Source organism: Sus scrofa, chromosome 9, assembly GCF_054392235.1.
Source record: "Sus scrofa isolate SSC_HxYL_T2T_F1_AM1 chromosome 9, Sscrofa_HxYL_maternal_Yorkshire_Landrace_v2.0, whole genome shotgun sequence".
In the NCBI taxonomy this organism is placed as follows: domain Eukaryota; kingdom Metazoa; phylum Chordata; class Mammalia; order Artiodactyla; family Suidae; genus Sus; species Sus scrofa.
Genome location: NC_139391.1, coordinates 38339475 through 38356522, shown reverse-complemented (window position 1 = coordinate 38356522; position 17048 = coordinate 38339475). Strand labels below are relative to the sequence as shown.

The window sequence follows — 17048 nt, the reverse complement described above, 5'->3', positions numbered from 1 at the left end:
CACAAGATGTGCAGTGTGCTGGGACTGCCTATTTCTATTGAAAATATATAAAGTGTGAGATTCAGAAGGTGGTGTCATGAAACAGTGGGGAATCATGAGGGGAAGCAGGAGTGTGGCTGTGCTGGTGATGCTGCTTTTTGGACAACTTTAAGTTGGGAAAGCTGACAGAATGTCATGGAAGTTCCCAAGGAGAAAGTGTAAAGACATAACAGTAAGAGCCTTGGTGAGCCAAGGACTGGTGAAGTAAGAGGAGCAGGCTCAGGAGAGAGCTGCGTCAACACTGCAGGGCAGAGTTCAATACCATGCATGACTGCCAAGGCTGTAAAAAACAGGCCTGTTACAATGTTGAAATGTGCCTTGGCCTTGGCAGCTAGAAAAACGTTGGAAAGAGCAATTTCTTTGGGATTAGAATAGTTTTGCAGTTAGCTTAACCGTATGGTGTCCTCTGGCAAGTGCCTCCCATGAACCCACACATAGATCAGGAAAATGCTCTTTCTAGCAGTGTCCTCTGTCAGCACCAGGTATCTGAAGCATCTGGCGTGAACCCCACCCCACACCCCTGCTCAAGTCATGAGTCTGCAGCTAGTAAATGAAACTATGTACCTGTGTTTCATAGAAAAAAGTGTGTTCCAGGAAAAAGTGATAACTTACGAGTGATTTCCGTGCTAGAACCAGGGACGCCAGCTATGTGAGCAGAGGCTGATGAAGTTGAGACTGAAGCCACTGCTAGAGTTGAGGAAGGGAAGGTAGGACTTCCTTGGGCTGTGGTTCAGAAAAGTCCACTTACAACTTGAGCTACTTCTAGAAACCTCTAGGTTAAAGTGGGTTTTGTGTATGTTCTAGAGCTTCTAAAGAGCTTGCATTTATTTATCCAAATATTTCAGTGCCTAGTACCTTCCAGGCACCGTGTACCTGAGAATACAATGGTAGAGAAGACTAGACTTTCTATGGTGAGACATGAAACATGTACAGAATAATTAAGGTTGCAAATTGTATTCGATGGAATCATGTAAACCTGCCAGTATTCAGCCAGCTTTGACCTATAAAAGCCACCAATTCATATCTATTTAGTCCTATGAAAGCAACAGGGACTGAGTTGGGGAAATATGAGGATGATAATTGTCAGTAGGAAGATCAGAAAAAGTCTCTGTGAGGAAATGGCATATAAGATGGCCCCTAAAGAAAGAGAAGTCTGGCTTTTTAAATTTAAACCAAGGTGGCAAATGCAGAAGTCCAGAGGGACCAAGTGAGCACCCTGGGCCTGGGCAGGGGAAGAAGTGGGGGGAGGGGATGCTCCCGCCCCGACTAAAGGGGGCAGCAGCTCCTCTAAGCAGCAGGTCCAGTGCTGCTGTATCTTCTGGTTTTCCAAGACAAGCCAGAAGACAGCTTTTTAAAAATAGCCTCCAAAGAGCAATGCTTTAAGTATCAAGTTGAAGTGTAATTTTTATGCGACAGCTCTCAGATTTTACTTATCAGCTGTTTAACAAATTTTAGAAAATGTTTTGCAAGCCAGGCAATGTATGTGGCTCTCCAAAAGGGCCCTCCAGACGGCAGTTTGCAGTCTGCTTTAAAGTATTTCAGCTAGAACAGCATGTGCAAAGACCCTGTGGCAGGAAAGGGCTTGACTGGTTCTGGGAACAGGAGGGAGGGCAGCACATCCAGAGCTAAATCAGCCCAGGGAGTGTTGTCTGTGAGATGAAGCTGGAAAGGAGCTCACAGAGGTACAGGGGCAGAGGTGGAAGGACAGACATACAGACTGAGTGTGTATGGTACATGCATGTACCCTGGGGCCACACAGGCCTGCATCTACCCCCAGGGAAGGGACACCCTTTCCTAATCAGCACAAAGATGTCATAGATGCTGGAGGTGCCCATTTTAGAGTTGAGTAACCTGCCCAAAGCCCCCATAGTGGCAGTCTGCATTTGGGTTTGGGTTTCTTTGAATTGAAATTCCTCCCCTCCCCCCCCTTTTTTTTCTTTTTTAACTTTCCTATTGAGACATATTTAATTTACATGGCAGTGCCTTTGGAGGATTTTGACTGCATAACTCAAAAATGAATGCACCCATTAGTTTCAAGGCCAGAGAAGAATGCTCTAAATATTGCATTGAACACAGAGTAGCAGTGACGTGGGGAGCAAACCCCACCCAGTTGGAGCCCAGACTTACCCCCCGTGTTGTGTGGGCTGCTAACCCAGCCTGCAAAGGGCTCAGTACTCTCCTTTTCAGGAAGAGGTGAGTAGAGATGAGATTGAATGTTGAAATGTACCATTTACTCTGCCAGGGCGAGAAAGCCTCCTTTTCTTGATGCTGAGTGTCAGAGCCCTCAACATCACACAGAGGGTCCTGGCTCAAGGGATCTTAGAATCCAGATGAAAATGAAATACAAGAAGTGAAGATGGATATGGGCAGAAATAGGCTTTGGGGGCTAATTAATGACGGTTAAGTAAACTATTTCTAAACTATTTCGGAAATTCAGTGCGCAGGACTTCAGTCATGTGAACTGAACTCAGTCTAGAAAAAACTTAAAAGGCTGAGGATCAATTGCCTTGGGAGGCCAGGGAGGAACGTGGCCACAGCGCGAGGCTTGAGAAACCAGTCGCTTAGTGGCCTTGCGATGAGTGCACAGTTGAAGGGAGCCACCTGAGGAGGCGTCTATGGGAGGAGGTTGCTCAACTAGTTTTCAGAACTAGAGGTGGTAGAGCATTTTGTTAAAATTCGCCAGTCACTTGTTAGAATATTTGAAGAGAAAGTAGCATAATTAACATTCTCCAGATGCTCTTGTGTGAATTATTTGGTTTACTCTGCAGATAGAAATGGAACCGATTTAACTTTCCTAAGGGTTCTTTTAAGCTATTAGGTTTTTGCCTATGGAATTACAATGAAAATTGTATTTTTAAGAGAAAAATCACTATGATTATATTTTGCTTTGAGATTGGTACTATAATTATTGAATAAAGCAGGAGTTGACAAACTTTTTCTGTTCAAATCCAGATATTAAATATGTTCACCTTTGCAGGCCACATCGTGTGTTGCAAGTACACAGCCCTGCTGACGTGGCACAAGGGCCACTGTAGGCCGCGTGAGGGAAGGAGCCTGGCCGCCTTCCAGTAAAAGCTTTATTCGTGGACACTGACACCTGAATTTCATTTAATTTTTATGTCATAAAGTTATCTTCTTTTGGTTTTTAAGTTGTGGTCTCTGCAAAAAAGGATGGGAAGCTGGATTTGGTCCATGAGCCGTAGTTTGCTGACCTCTGAATTAAGATTTTAAAAACAATTATGCTCTTCCAAGGGCTAGGGGTGTGGCTCTCTCAGCTGTCCGGATTGTTTATTTCATGGTAGAGGCATCTTATTTTGTAGTAAGGGACAGATTTCCTGACACATCTGAAAAACTTCCAGCAGTGGTTCTCAAACTAGCACACATCAGAACCACCCGCACACTGGTGAGACACAGATGCCGGGGCTCCTCCCTGGGCTGCGGGTTCAGTAAGTCTACACGGGGCCCAAGAACCTGGATTTTTAACAGGTGAGGCTGACGCTGCTGTTCTGGGACCACGCTTTGAGAATCACTTATTTAGGGATGAGGGGATTTGGATGCTGGGAGTCACACAGCTGCTTCTTTTACTCCGTGTCTGTAGAGTAGAAATTGACTTTTCTACCTAGACAATTTCTTTGAGACCCTTACAATTTTAATGGTTCAAAGACCAAGCTTGTAAGTGGAACCAAATTTATAACTTCCCTATCCATTATAGTGTTTTTCCTCCATCAATTTCTGACTGTTTTATACATTTACAAACTAGAGATTGTTTAACAACAGGGTGGGGAAAGAAATGTGCCTATCAGAAGCATCAATAAAGAAATACTTATATATTAAAGTACATAGTATTGCAAACATATGTATAATATTCATGTATCATTTTTTTAAAATAGCACATTACCAGCAACTTAGGCATTTTGTATTCCTCTATCAAGTCAGCTCTTCTTTGATTTTTACTGTTGCAACATAATGTCTTCTTTTGCACACATAGGAACTTCACCTACTTTGATTACTTATACACATATCCATTTTGATGAATGTGCTGTGGTTCATTCATTTTCACTGCTGTGAACTTATTTGTTTGATGACTGCACTACAATTTATCCGTTCTCCTGGTGATGGACACATGGATTATTTCCATTGTTGTTTATTTCGAAAACAATATAGGCTTACATCTCCTTTTTTTCTTTCTTTTCTTTCTCTCTCTCTCCCTCTCTCCTCTCCCTCTCTTTCTTTCTCTCTTTCTTTTCCTTCCTTCCTTCCTCCCTCTTTCTTTCTTTCCTTTCTTTCTTTTCTCTCGCTCTCTCTCTCTTCTTTTTGCCTTAAATCTTCTTGACCATGTCTCCTTCTCCCGAGGATGGGAAGGTGAGCAACACTATCGCTACACTAAGACCTAGGGAAGGGAATTGTCCAGTTTCAGGGGCATCTTCAATTTGTCCACATAACCATCAACTGATTTTCCAAGGGAAGGATGTATCCACACCTTCAGCACACTTGATATCCCTAGATTTTTAACTTTCTGCCAATTTGATAGGTTTAAAACATGCTTTTAATTGGCATTTTTTGATAGTTACACTTTAAAACTGTCTGCGGCTAGTGTAGAGAAATGAAGTTGATTTTTTGTTTGCCGACCTTATATTCAAGAACCTTACTTTGTGTGTATCTTGATTTGAGTTGATTTGACTAAAACTGTCTGTACAATGTTGAATATAAGTACATCTCATTTCTGATTTAAGAAGAATGCTTCTAACATTCGCCACCTCATGTGCTGTAGGTTTTGGTAGATGACCTTTATCTGGTTAATAAAACTACTTTTAAAAAGTATTTTAAAAACTCAGCAAAATGGGCATATATATGTTTTTTTTTTAAATAAAAAGGATGTCTAAAATGTACCAAATGCAATTTCCGTGTGTATTGAGATGGCATGTGTGTACTTTTCTTTGTTTGTTAACATACTTAATAGGTTTTTCTAATATTAAAGTAAGCTTGTGTTCCTTGGATAACTTGATATGAGATGTGTGTCCTAACCTATGGCTTGGCGCTTCGCAAATTCCAAACCACCTGTATGGTGCATATCCCACTCCCCATTCGTAGGTTTCTTACTGCTCACCACCCCCAACCCCATCAAGGATTGTTGTTTTCTCGAGGTATTTTAATTTCATAGCGCCACCTGGTGGCAAACTTTCAACATTTCCTACTTGATCTTTTTTTCACCTCCTTTTTTCTCTTAGGGAAACATATCATGTAATTTCCTCTGTTATCACTGTAACCCCTCATTTAACTGTTTTCTTTCTTGTACCTTATATTTATTCACTTTACTCCCCATCCTTCTTCCTCTTGCTGTTTGAAATTTGCTCATATACTCATGCAAATCACTCGTTTCTTTCTTTTGTTCTTTTTCTCTGCTTTTGTTCCCTTACAAGTACAGTAAATCTACCTCAATTACGGTTAAAGATGATACGAGGAGTGCTGGTTAGTAGGGAAAAAATACAGCAAAACATTTTTAAATGACATTTGGTCCAATAAATACCAGCTCTGCTAATCTTTAAAGTCCTTGAATATACTTAGAATTCTCTTGAAAATGTTCTTAAACTTCAAATATTACTTAATCACCTTCTAATTCATTTTTCCCAGTTAATAACAAACTTCAGTATTGGGGAAAAATTTTAAACCCCTTATGTTTCATTGTTTCTGTGTTCCTTTATCCCAATTTGAAGGTTCTGTTGTATTTTACTGGAAAGACTCAGTTTTTCATCACCCTGTGAAACTACTTGGAAACCAAACTGATCATCTATAACATGGGAGAGACAGCCCACCACAGACAGGAGACAGCCCACCAGAGATGCCCTTTTGATATATAACCCATTTATAAGATAGAGATTACCAGTAACTTCATTTCCAATTGCTTAACCTTCAAGCATAAAAAGTACTGCAATAATACTCTTCCCAGAGAATTGACACCTGGATAAGCTTCTTTGGCTTAGCAGTTTCTTTTTAGCGTTAATTGTGACTTTGTCTGTGGCATCTCTAAGGGCTGAATCTGAGAATGGCAGGTGAGTCAGCTGAAGAAGATAGACCAGAGAAAGTGGGGCTGAACTTGATCCCTTTAACTGCCGCAATGCTAACATAGCTGGAGGGGAGCTGGGGTTTTAAGTTATTTCTTTATCTTACCCACCCTAGTCTTTTAGTAGGCAGGTATAGTATATTGAGTCTTTGTTTGTCCAAGTATTGGTTTCAGAGTAGGCACCACAAAATAGTTTGGGTACCTAAGTCTGATCGGTGTCTGAAAGGTATTTTAACAGTACCTAGACTCATCAAGAACAGGACCTCAAATAAAATCTTATCTTCAGCATTATTTTAAAACTTGCAAAGCTTTGATGTCTATGACTTCAAGATCTGTTAGTCTTGGGAAACTGACTAGTTTGTGAGCAGCTGCAACTATAAGAATCCTAGCATCTCTTTAAGAGAGATTTAAAGTTATTCTTATTTCCCCATTGTAGTGGTAGAGATTCAGAAGTGACTGAAAAAGAAGAGTTGTGGCTCAGAGGGTTAAAAACCCAACATGACGTCTGTGAGGACTCGGGTTTGATCCCTGGCCTCACTCAGTGGGTTAAAGATCTGGTGTGGCGGCGAGCTTCAGCTCAGATCTGGTGTTGCCGTGACTGTGGCATGGGCAGGCTGTTCCAGTTTGACCCCCAGCCCAGGAATTTCTATATGTCACTGGCGTGGCATTAAAAATACCAGAAAAGAAATTGAAAAAAAAGAAAAAAAGAGTTGGAGATTAAAGATTAGGAAGGAGGAGTTCTCTTGTGGCTCAGTAGGTTAAGGATCTGGCATTATCACTGCAGCACTTGGGTCCTGCTGTGGCACAGGTTTGATCCCTGGCCTAAGAAGTTCTGCATGCTGTGCAATTATTAATTTATTAATAAATGATTAATTTATTAATTTTGTTATTAAGAAACATGCCACATGCTGTGGAATTGTTAATTTATTGATAAATTATTAATGTATTCTGTTATCAATAAATATTCTACATGCCATGGAATTATTAATTTATTCATTTATTGATAAATTATTTATCAATAAATGACTATTAATTTTGTTGTTAATAAGCAAAAAAAGTTTGCTTAATGATTTTAAAAAAAAATGATTAGAAGGCGATGACTTGGGCGATTTGGCTACCCAGAGGGCTCGACCTCATGCGGGGTGACAAAGGTTCTGCCATCTGTACTGTTTGGCTTCCTTCTGTGTTCCTTTGCTAAGTGCTTTCTAACCTTTTGATGTCTCTTTTGAAAGGTGGGGACCCAAACTGTATGCACTGTTCCAGATGCGTTCTTGCCAAAGCAGCATAAAGCAAATGTGATAGGAAGGAGGCTCCCTCCCTCGCGGGGTAAGTACAGCTGGTAGCCTTGACCAGGGCCAGCCTAACGTCCCTTTAGACTTGCCACCCCCTCTCCGCTCTCCAAATGCTGCCTGGGACCCCATAAAACCCGAGTCAGCTAATCCACAGCCCAGAGCTGTTAGTCTTGTGAATTGCCAGTCCAAAGAGCCCACCCAGAGCCAACCCCTAGTCCCACCCCCTCCAGGTTCTTTCTCAGTTGTTTGCATCTCTTTGGATCTTTGCCAATCAAGATCATCCTCCTCCACTTTAATAATTTTGAGGTCAGAGTCTATTAAATGAGATTTTACCTGTAATCTTGGAGAACTGGAGTGAGTAAGTATTATAGCACCAGCTCACATGTAAAGCATTTGTGCACTGCTGGAGGGTTTTTTTTTTTTTTTTCTTATTAAAAAAATGTTCAGATATATATTAAAATGAAATGTCATACCTATACATTGAGCAGAAGAATTCCAGTATTGAAGTCTTAAGCCAGGTTAATATTATGCATTGACCTCAATTTGAAAATATTTAAAAATCATTGATCAATGTAACTACCATGACAAGAGGTCATTTTAAAGTTCTTTATTTTTTAGAATTCCTAATGTGGCTCAGCAGGTTAAGAACCTGACTAGTATCCACGAGGATGTGGGTTTGATCCCTGGCCTCGCTCAGTGCCGTTGTGTAGGTCACAGATGAGGCTTGGATCTGGCGTCATTGTGGCTGTGGTGTAGGCCGGCAGCTGTAGCTCTGCTTGGGAACTTCCATATGCTGAAGGTGTGGCCCTAAAACCAACAACAACAAGAAAAGTTCTTTATTTTTTGACCCATCCCATTTCCAAATAAAACCACAGCGTTGCAGTTTATATTGTAGGTCTCGAATGGTGCATTTGAGTTCCCTCGACTTGCTGGTTAAGCTTCCCAAATTTCCATAAATCAAACTTTAGCTATATGTGGATATATTTGAGGTAGCTCTTTAAGAAGTGGAATAAATGTCCATTTATAACAATATTATGTTTTACATTCTTTTCATGTGACATAAAAAATAGCGGTATACGTTATTCCACTTCCGCTGGGGCATTTTTAGAAATGATGTGCTCCTTTGGCCTTGACTCTTGCATTGCTCTGCAAGGAGTTTAAGGCCGTGCAAGAATCTCTGACATTCCATGGCATCACCAAAATATCTTCACTCTTTCAAAATCCACTTGAAGTGCTGGTGGCACATCCATCCTCTTTTGCTTTCTTTCACTTGTTTTGAAAGGGCGATAGCTATTTGTGAATCCATAGAATCTGGTTTGTCTTATCCCTGATATTTGAGCTAAACTTTGGGTTAAAACATGTTCTTAATCATCCAGAGCTTGCTACAGACAATACTGCTCTTAGCTATTTATCTATAAACCATTTCTTGCAATGCAGGCATTTATATAACTCTTTCAATTTTGCTTGATGATTGGTAAAATCCCTCCAATTGAAATTTTGCAGTTTTTTCTCATTGACTTTTCACCCATTAATGTTTTTGATTTTTATGTTTTTGGCTATGCTTACAGCCTGTGGAATTTCCTGGGCCAGGGATGGAAGCCACGCCACAACAGTGACTTGAGCTGCTGCAATGACAACACTAGATCCTTAATCTGCTGTGCCAAAAAGGAACTCCCTCTTTTTGCTTTTTATTTTTTTATTCTTATTTATTTATTATGGGAGTTCCTGGGCCATGGATTGAATCTGAGCTGCAGCTGAGACCTACGCCATAGCTGTGGCGACGCTGGATCCTTTAACTCACCGTACCAGACTGGGGATTGAACCCGCACCTCCGCAGAGACCTGAGCTGCTGCACTCGGATTCTTAGCCCACTCTGCCATAGCAGAAACTCCTGTTTTTGCTCTTTAGAGTGCATCCTTTGTGTTTGACTCTGTGCTGTTGCTGTCAGAAGTAGGAAAAAAAAATTTTTCTGCATGACTCACCAGAAAAGTCAAGATCAGGAGTTCCCATCATGGTGCAGTGGAAACAAACCTGACTAGGAACTATGAGGTTGTGGGTTCGATCCCTGGCCTCACTCAGTGGGTTAAGGATCCAGCGTTGCTGTGAGCTGTGGTATAGGCCGGCAGCTACAGCTCCAATTCGACCCCTAGCCTGGGAACCTCCATATGCTGTGGGTGCAGCTCTAAAAAGACAGAAAAAGAAAGAAAGAAAGAAAAATCAAGATCAAATAACAGAGATTTTGATTTGTCCAGAGATTAATTTAATTAAAGGATCAAGGGAACTGACAATCGCCACATCCTTCAGCTTGAAATGTCACACGGCTGGCAGCCTCAGAAAAATGCTCGGTCCCTCCTTATTGGCCCAAAACAGGGGCTTCTGACGGGTTTCCAGTCCTCCTCCCCCCTGTCCTGAGGGTTTCCCCACCAGAACCCTCCTCTGTCTCCCTTGTGATGGAGCAGGCCTGTGGGACTATGGTGGCGTGGAATTGGAGGTGACACAGATAGCCATGGACCAACCATAACTGGCGGGTTTCTTCACGGACAGAAACCCCTGCAACTTCAGAGGCCAGGCTGTCTCCAAATCACAAGTGAAGCCCCAAGGCCTCTGATCCCCCGGCTCATTCAGATCCCCGGCTTCTTGCTCTCAACCTTCAGGCCATGTCTTTTCTCCGGGGTGCCAGGCTGATGTTAGCTCAGGAGGCCGTGTGAGACCTGATCCGGACACCTTCTCTCCTGGACCCCTGAACGGGGGTTGGGGGGGGTGGAAGTATCCTGAGGCGGGTTAGACAGAGCTGGTGCAAGTAAGGTGACGAATCCTCAGGCTGCTCCACGGCTTCTCTTGTGACTCGCGTCACAGAGGTTCCCATGACTGTGACAGGAAAGGGAGTATGTGTATACCAAGGTCTCATCTCCACATCGTATTTCTGCATCTGAACACTGTGAGATCTACCACGTTTGCTTCCCTCTGAGAAGAAAAATAATTCCAGCTGGAGTGTGGGGTCTGGGGGACCCCCTTGGCTTTGGCACAGCCTGGACGTCACTGCATCTCCTGGGTGGGGGTTCCACCTGCCGCGTGACTCACCAGGAAAGTCCGTTTCTGCCACATGTTCCTGGGAAGGTATTCGAGGTGGTGCTCTTTGCAACCCTGTGATGCTGCTATTTAAAAGTGGGGTTTCTTCTTCCTGGCCTAACTTTCCTGCTCACTCTCTGTGTCTTCCTGCAGGCCCCTGGCATCTCCATGTGGCGAGTTTAGGATAAGGACACACCAAGACCTGCCTGAGGGTCTGAATGTCTGGATGCTCCAAAGTCCAGAATTTCAGCTGGAACCCCAAGGACAAGTGTTCCCCCAACCAGGGCGCTTGTTAATGGTTCTTTCCACATCTCAGTTTCCTGTTGATTTCCCCTTTCCTGCTGTTCTGTCGCTCCCTGCTCTCGATGGCCTTTCCCAGTGGCAGATCTCAGAGGGATGGGCCAGGCCTTGGGAACCCTGCGCTGCACCCAGCAGCCCTTGGCCAGCATCCTCTGCATCCTGTCTTCCAGGCATTGCCCCCAAAAGATGCCTGAAGGCATAAGCTTCGGGAACCCACTTTTTCTGCATGACTAGCTTGTAAGGAGGGAAAGAGGGGAAGAATTTCAAGAACCTTCCACTGTAAAAAAAGAAAAATGTATGTGATTTACTTTCGGCTTCACACTGAGCACCAACTCAGTGGTACAGAGTTCTGTTGACTTGGGCACATCTGTGGCGTCTGCAGAAATGGTTGCAACACCCCCTTTCCTGTCCGGGCTGTTTGTATAATTGTATATATATGTAGCAATAAATATATTCTCACGTGGGCCTGGGGCCCGACTGCCCACTTGGCGCTGCACACTCTGGGATAGTGTCGGCAGGGAGAGCACCTTGAGAAATTGCCCTACTGACCACGGGCTTGTTTGCCTCATCTCCGTTTCTCATCTTCTCTGATTTCACAAAGTGTTAACTTGGCATCGGCCAATGTTTGGAGAAAGAAGCTTGAGCAGTATGGTGGCGGGAGCCGTGACATGAAGCCACATGATTAATTCACCAGGTGGCACCCTTCTTGGCACTCCAGGGTGGCTTGAATGTCCAAGCACTGAAGCCTAGAGGATTGGGTGACAGTTTGGCGACAGGAGGGAGCTATTTTCATAGTCCTTCAACAACGTTTTGGGCTTCAATTTATAGGGCAGACAGTCCTCGCCAGGCACAGAGTTACCCCTTAAAGATTTTTAGAAAGACCCATACAAAATATGCCAACACGACATTGAATTTTTCTACCTGTCCCTGATGTTTCTCGAGGGCACTAAGTCAGTCTGGTTGTTTTAGAAACAGTGCCCTTCTAAAGGGTACACATAAGGAAACAACCTTTTTTATTTGGCAGAAAGAATGCTGTTTGTCTACTATCAAGGAGCATTTGTTCCGAAACTGGTCTCATAATTTATTTGCCATCTCTGCTTCTCAGGCATTTTTATAACTTGAAAGAAAACCACATACGTTGTGTGGTCTCTTATCAAATTGCTGTTTCTCAGGCCTCTCCTCGGGTATAAGCAGAAGGGGGTGTAGACTCATTGAGCCCTAAGACCTGGGGGGTGCAGTGGAACCAGAGGCTGGGGCTGTACGGCAGGAGTTCCCAGGCTGTGTGTGAAAAACTACTTGTTATGTATTAAAACATAGAGCCAAAGACAGGAAGCACTTGAAATCATCTACTTGGGCCTTGGTGGTTCGACATTGATTGGGTAACTATCTGAACAATCATGCCAGGCATGTTCTTACTTTCACCTTTTAACAGAAGCATCAGAGGATCTGAGGCTCAAGATCAACAGGTAAAGAAGGCACAGCCTGGGCTGCTGTCACCATAGTAAAGTCCCATGTACTCCCTCCTGACAGGCCTTTTCCACACAGAGATGTCTGGCCAGGACAGTGATACAGGGGGAGTTATTTAAAAAGAGGTTATAGTGTGATAAGAGGTAAGCACAATTCTAGGTGGCGATGCTGCGTATAAGTTGTTTGTGCAAGTTGGGGGGTGTGGGTTGAGGATTTTCAGCCTGTGGGTGTCAAGCCTGGGCACAGGGCATGGCTGTGCCATGAGTGCATGGGACAGGGGGGAGCTCCGGACAGGTCAGGATGCGTCTTCTGGAAAAGGAGGTGTTTGGACTAAGTGATTTCTAAGACCTATTCTGTTCTTTGAGTCTCCTCCTTTGGAAAGGGAAGGGGGCAGTTCCTGTTGTGGCTCAGTGGAAACGAGTATCCGTGAGGATATGGGTTCGATCCCTGGCCTCACTCCGTGAATTAAGGATCCAGCATTGCATTGAGCTGTGGTGAAGGTCGCAGACTCAGCTTGGATCCTGAGTTGTTGTGGCTGTGAGTGTGGCCCTAAAAACAAACAAACAAAAAAAAAAAAGAAAAAAAAGGGGGGATTAGCCAGTTTTAATGCTAAAGACAAAGGTCACAGGATGGACGGCAAAAGTGGGCAATCAAGAGGCAGAAGGGAGTTGTGAACATGACTTCTTTTCAGGAAACAAGAAATACATGAAGATAACGATCAGTTCAAGCACCACCTGGTCAAACCCCTTCCGAGGAAACAGCGTGTTCAGCTCTCGCTTCCCACCAGAGGGGGAACTGGCTGGATTCCTTCCCGCGCAGGGCAGAACGCCTGCTGTCTACACTCCGTGCTGGGACAGACAGGTAGGGAGTAGCCTCAAAGCAAGAAGCTGATTTTCTTTAGGAACTGCCCACACCCGCCAGATGGGGCAGTGCCAGGAAGAGTGGCCCAGGCTCTTGGAAACTGCAGTCACCCAAAGGGATCAAGCTGATCACTTCCAACCGGGAGTAATCCACAAGCAGACTTAGGATCCCCCTGGTGGGTGCCCTCCTCACAGACACACCCCTCCTGCCCCCCTGGCCCCTCCTTCCCTTCCAGGCAGGTGGCAGGGTTGCTGGAGCGGGTGACTGTGGAGAAGGGCTCTGTACCCAGTCCTGCTCTCCATGGCCGTAAGGTCGGCCCCTCCATGCCCTGGTTCTGCTGACGGGGCCCGGCTGCCACACCAGAGGGGTGTCTGTCTGACTTGGGGTTCAATGTCAGGGAACCCAGCTGCCCCAGACCTGAGCCCAGATTCTCCAGCACGAGCTTCATCAGTGATGAGGGGGGCCTTGTGGGCTTTACCTGCTTATACTTTTGCTTGAATCAATTTAGCCCAGTGGGTCTCACTTTAAGGAGCATCAGCATCACCCTGCCAGCTGGTGAACCGCAGCTGTGGCCCCGCCCCCAGGGTGTCTGATTCTCAGGTTGCGGGAGGGGCCCGGGAAGATGGGTCTCTACCAGGTACACAGGTGAGGCTGCCGGGCTGGGGTCCCCACACAGACCCGGGGGCGCTGGACGGAGAGAAGGAGTTCTGTTTATTGGCCCCTCCAGCTCCAGAACTGAATGTTCTCAAGGCCGGCTGAGTCAGCTGGGAGCCCTTCGCTCAACCAGGGCGCCAAACGTTCTTTGGTTCGTCTGAGTAATTCTCCCAAATCAATGTCCTTGCTCAGGGACAAATGCTGGTGGCTTAGACTCATTTCTGTTCTAAGTAGAACACGAGATAAATCAATGTCGGCCATAAATCAGCCCTGAAATGCCAGTTTAAAAACAGAATCCACCACACGTGGGCGGTGCTCCTTTGATAAAAACTTGCAGAGCGCTGTGCACACATCAGCATGGAACTGGGCCTTTGGAGAATGCTGAAGTGAGTGCATTTAAAACACTTTCCGTTGAAATGCAAAGTACAAATATTTGCCGATTGGTGGACAGCGCGAAAAAGCTTCACAAACTGGATGCACTAGTGGAACCGGCACAGCAGGAGACCAGAAAGTGACCATTTCTTCCCCCGCCAAGTCCCCTGTGCTTTTCTCAGTCCCTAGGTCCTTGCAGAGGGCCAGTGCTGTCTTGAATTCTCACAGGGAGACCTAGGTTTTACTAAGTTTTACTCAGCTTGTACTTGTCAGTGAATTTTTTTTTTTTTTTTTTTTTACCTCACAGATTCATGGATTCTTTTTTTTTTTTTTTTTTTTTTTTTTAAGTATTTTCTAGGGCACCCCCAGCATGTGGAAGTTCCTAGGCTCCTAGGCTAGGGGTTGAATCAGAGCTGTAGCCACTGGCCTACACCACAGCCACAGCAATGTGGGATCCCAGCCGTGTCTGTGACATACACCACACAGCAACTCCAAATCCTCAACCCACTGAGCAAGGCCAGGGATTGAACCCTCAACCTCATGGTTCCCAGTCGGATTTGTTAACCACCGAGCCACGGGAACTCCAGATTCATGGATTCTTAAAAATCACACGCATCTAGGAGTTCTCATTGTGGCTCAGCGGGTTAAGAACCTGACAAGTATCAAGGTTCGATCCCTGGTCTTTCTCAGTGAGTTAAGGGGCTGGTGTTGCTGAAAGCTTCTGGGGCGTAGGTCAAGGCTGTGGCTTGGATCCTGCATTGTTGAGGCTGTGGTGCTCACAGCCTATAGCCGGCAGCTGCAGCTCCAATTTGACCCCTAGCCTGGGAAATTCCATATGCCATGGGTGCGGCCCTAAAAAAGACACACACACACACACAAAAATCACATGCATCCAGTCTGCCTTGTCGCCTACCTCAGGGCACTTTACTCTGACCTCTCCGGCTGCTGCTCACCGCCCCAAGTCCCCACCTGTTCTGGCAGAGCCGGTCCTCCCTCACCTGTCACAGCTGGGCTTCCCACCTCCAGGTCATTCCACAGGCTCCCCATCCCCATTTCTATTAGTCAGAATGGGTGAGGCTCCAGCTGGTCCTCCACGGGGCCCTCCGCTCTGAGGCTCACCCCTGCTGTGTGCGTTTGGGGCACGATGTCCTCCTGGCTCTTCAGGGACTGGTCATCCCTGAACTGCATAGGACACGTGGTCTCTTAGGCACTGTCGCGGGAGGGCTAGAGATGGGGACCCAACACAGGATCCCAACACCTCCCCCCCACCCCACATGACACGTGTTTCTTCTGCTCATATTTCATTGCTCAAAACTGGTCACATGCCCCTTCTTAGCTCCAGGGGGGCTGGGAGAAGTAGGGGGGCACCCAGAATGTCTGGTGAGCATCACCGTCTCTGCCACGCCAAGGGCACACTCCTCCAGGCTGGGTTATGTCCCCCCCTCACCCTTGGGCACCCGCCACGTGCCCTCTTCTGCATTATCCTACAGTATTTGTATGCTATGCACCCCCAGTTCTCAGCCAGGGCAATTTTGCCTCACAGGGGACATTTGATGAGATTTTTTTGGGGGGGGCAAAGCATGAAGAAGTTCCCGGGCCAGGCATCAAACTGGTGCCACAGCATTGACCTGAGCTGCTGCAGTAACAATGCTGGATCCTTCACCTGCTGTGCCATCAGTGAATTCCTGAAGACCTTTTTTGTTGTTAGGAGCTGGGGGTGTAAGGTCCTGGCACCCAGCAGGGAGGGAGCAGGGATACTGGTAAATACCCTACAGTGTGCAGGACCATCCCTCAGTGAATCCCCAGCCTTGCGCAGCCCAGGGTCACTACCCACAGCCCCGCTGCCCACAGTGCTGTGTTCCTCCTGCATGGACCTGGTCACCCACCACATACCAATAGGGCACGAAAACAGCCAGACTGTGGCCTGTGGTCTGTCCCCTCAGGGGACAGGAGGAGTGAGGTGCAGGGAGACCAGGGTACAAAGTGGCGGTGGAAAAAGAAAGGGACCAGATAAACCACCTCCTTCTCCAGGACAGCAGGTCCCCTCACTGCACACAGGCTGACACTGACCTCAGGGGCCCCAGCCAGGAGCCAGGGCCTTGGGCTGTGAGCACATGGACCTCCATCTCTGGCACTGCTTTTGCCCCCTGTGCTGGCTGAACCAGGGCACCAGCTGGAACCCAGGTTAGCAAGTGTGAGTCATCACTCTTCCTCCTCACAGTGGACTGGCCTCTGGGGTCTGAAGTGAGACTCGGTCTAATTCCGTCTGCTGTGTGACCTTGGGCAACTTGCGTAACCTCTCTGGGCTTTAATTTTTACCTTGTAAAAGAATGAATTGATGTCTATGACATATATTTTTGGTCCCCAACTAGATAAAGTCTGTAGGTGCTCAGAACCCCCGTTTGGCTCCCTTGGGCTTAGTCGAATGCAGCAGGGTTAGTCAGTGTCCTTTTGCTCTGGGGAGGCTCTTCCCTTGGCCCCAAGGGATTCGTGCCAGAAGGGATGCAGAGGCAGGGGCTGAGGAGCGTCTGCATGTGGCAGCGAGGAACGAGGTTATGGGAGAGAAGGCCATTCTTTCACTCATTTGTCTGACAACTGTTTCGGACCATCCGCCAGACTCCAGGCACCAGGCTCAGAATGAGTGGCTGGAAGGAGGCCCGACGGTACCTGATAATTCATGGTGGGGATGGAGCTCTGTCCTCCAGGAGAGCTGCTCAAGCAGCAGGCCAGCTGCCGTGGGTCTCATCCCACTGGCTGTCTTCCTCAAGCTCTGTTCCTTCCTCCCAGCCCTCCTTGCTGTCAGCATCTCTGTTTGGCCCCAGGCCCAAGGCCCAGTGTTCCTGGCAACCAGGTTTTGGCTTTATCATCTGTCTCCCCAAACCATTTCTTTTCCTCAGTTAGGCCTCTCATGTTGGGACTCTCCGAGGTAGAGG

At 46.1% G+C, this 17048-nt stretch overlaps 1 protein-coding gene and 1 long non-coding RNA gene across 2 annotated transcripts in view; one reads left to right on the top strand and one right to left on the bottom strand.

The window, feature by feature from the left end:
• The first annotated feature begins 3397 nt into the window (after nucleotides 1-3397).
• Nucleotides 3398-11245, top strand: LOC146399848 (uncharacterized). Its single transcript, XR_014815204.1, has 3 exons — nucleotides 3398-3525; nucleotides 7333-7426; nucleotides 10615-11245. It is a non-coding gene; the product is annotated as an uncharacterized LOC146399848 (long non-coding RNA).
• Nucleotides 9630-17048, bottom strand: part of ZC3H12C (zinc finger CCCH-type containing 12C) — an 88350-nt gene continuing 80931 nt past the window's right edge. The window contains exon 6 of the mRNA XM_084975962.1: nucleotides 9630-12777. Within this exon, the coding sequence (XP_084832088.1) occupies nucleotides 12524-12777 (254 nt within the window). The 3' untranslated portion in view covers nucleotides 9630-12523. The remainder of the gene's footprint in view (nucleotides 12778-17048) is intronic.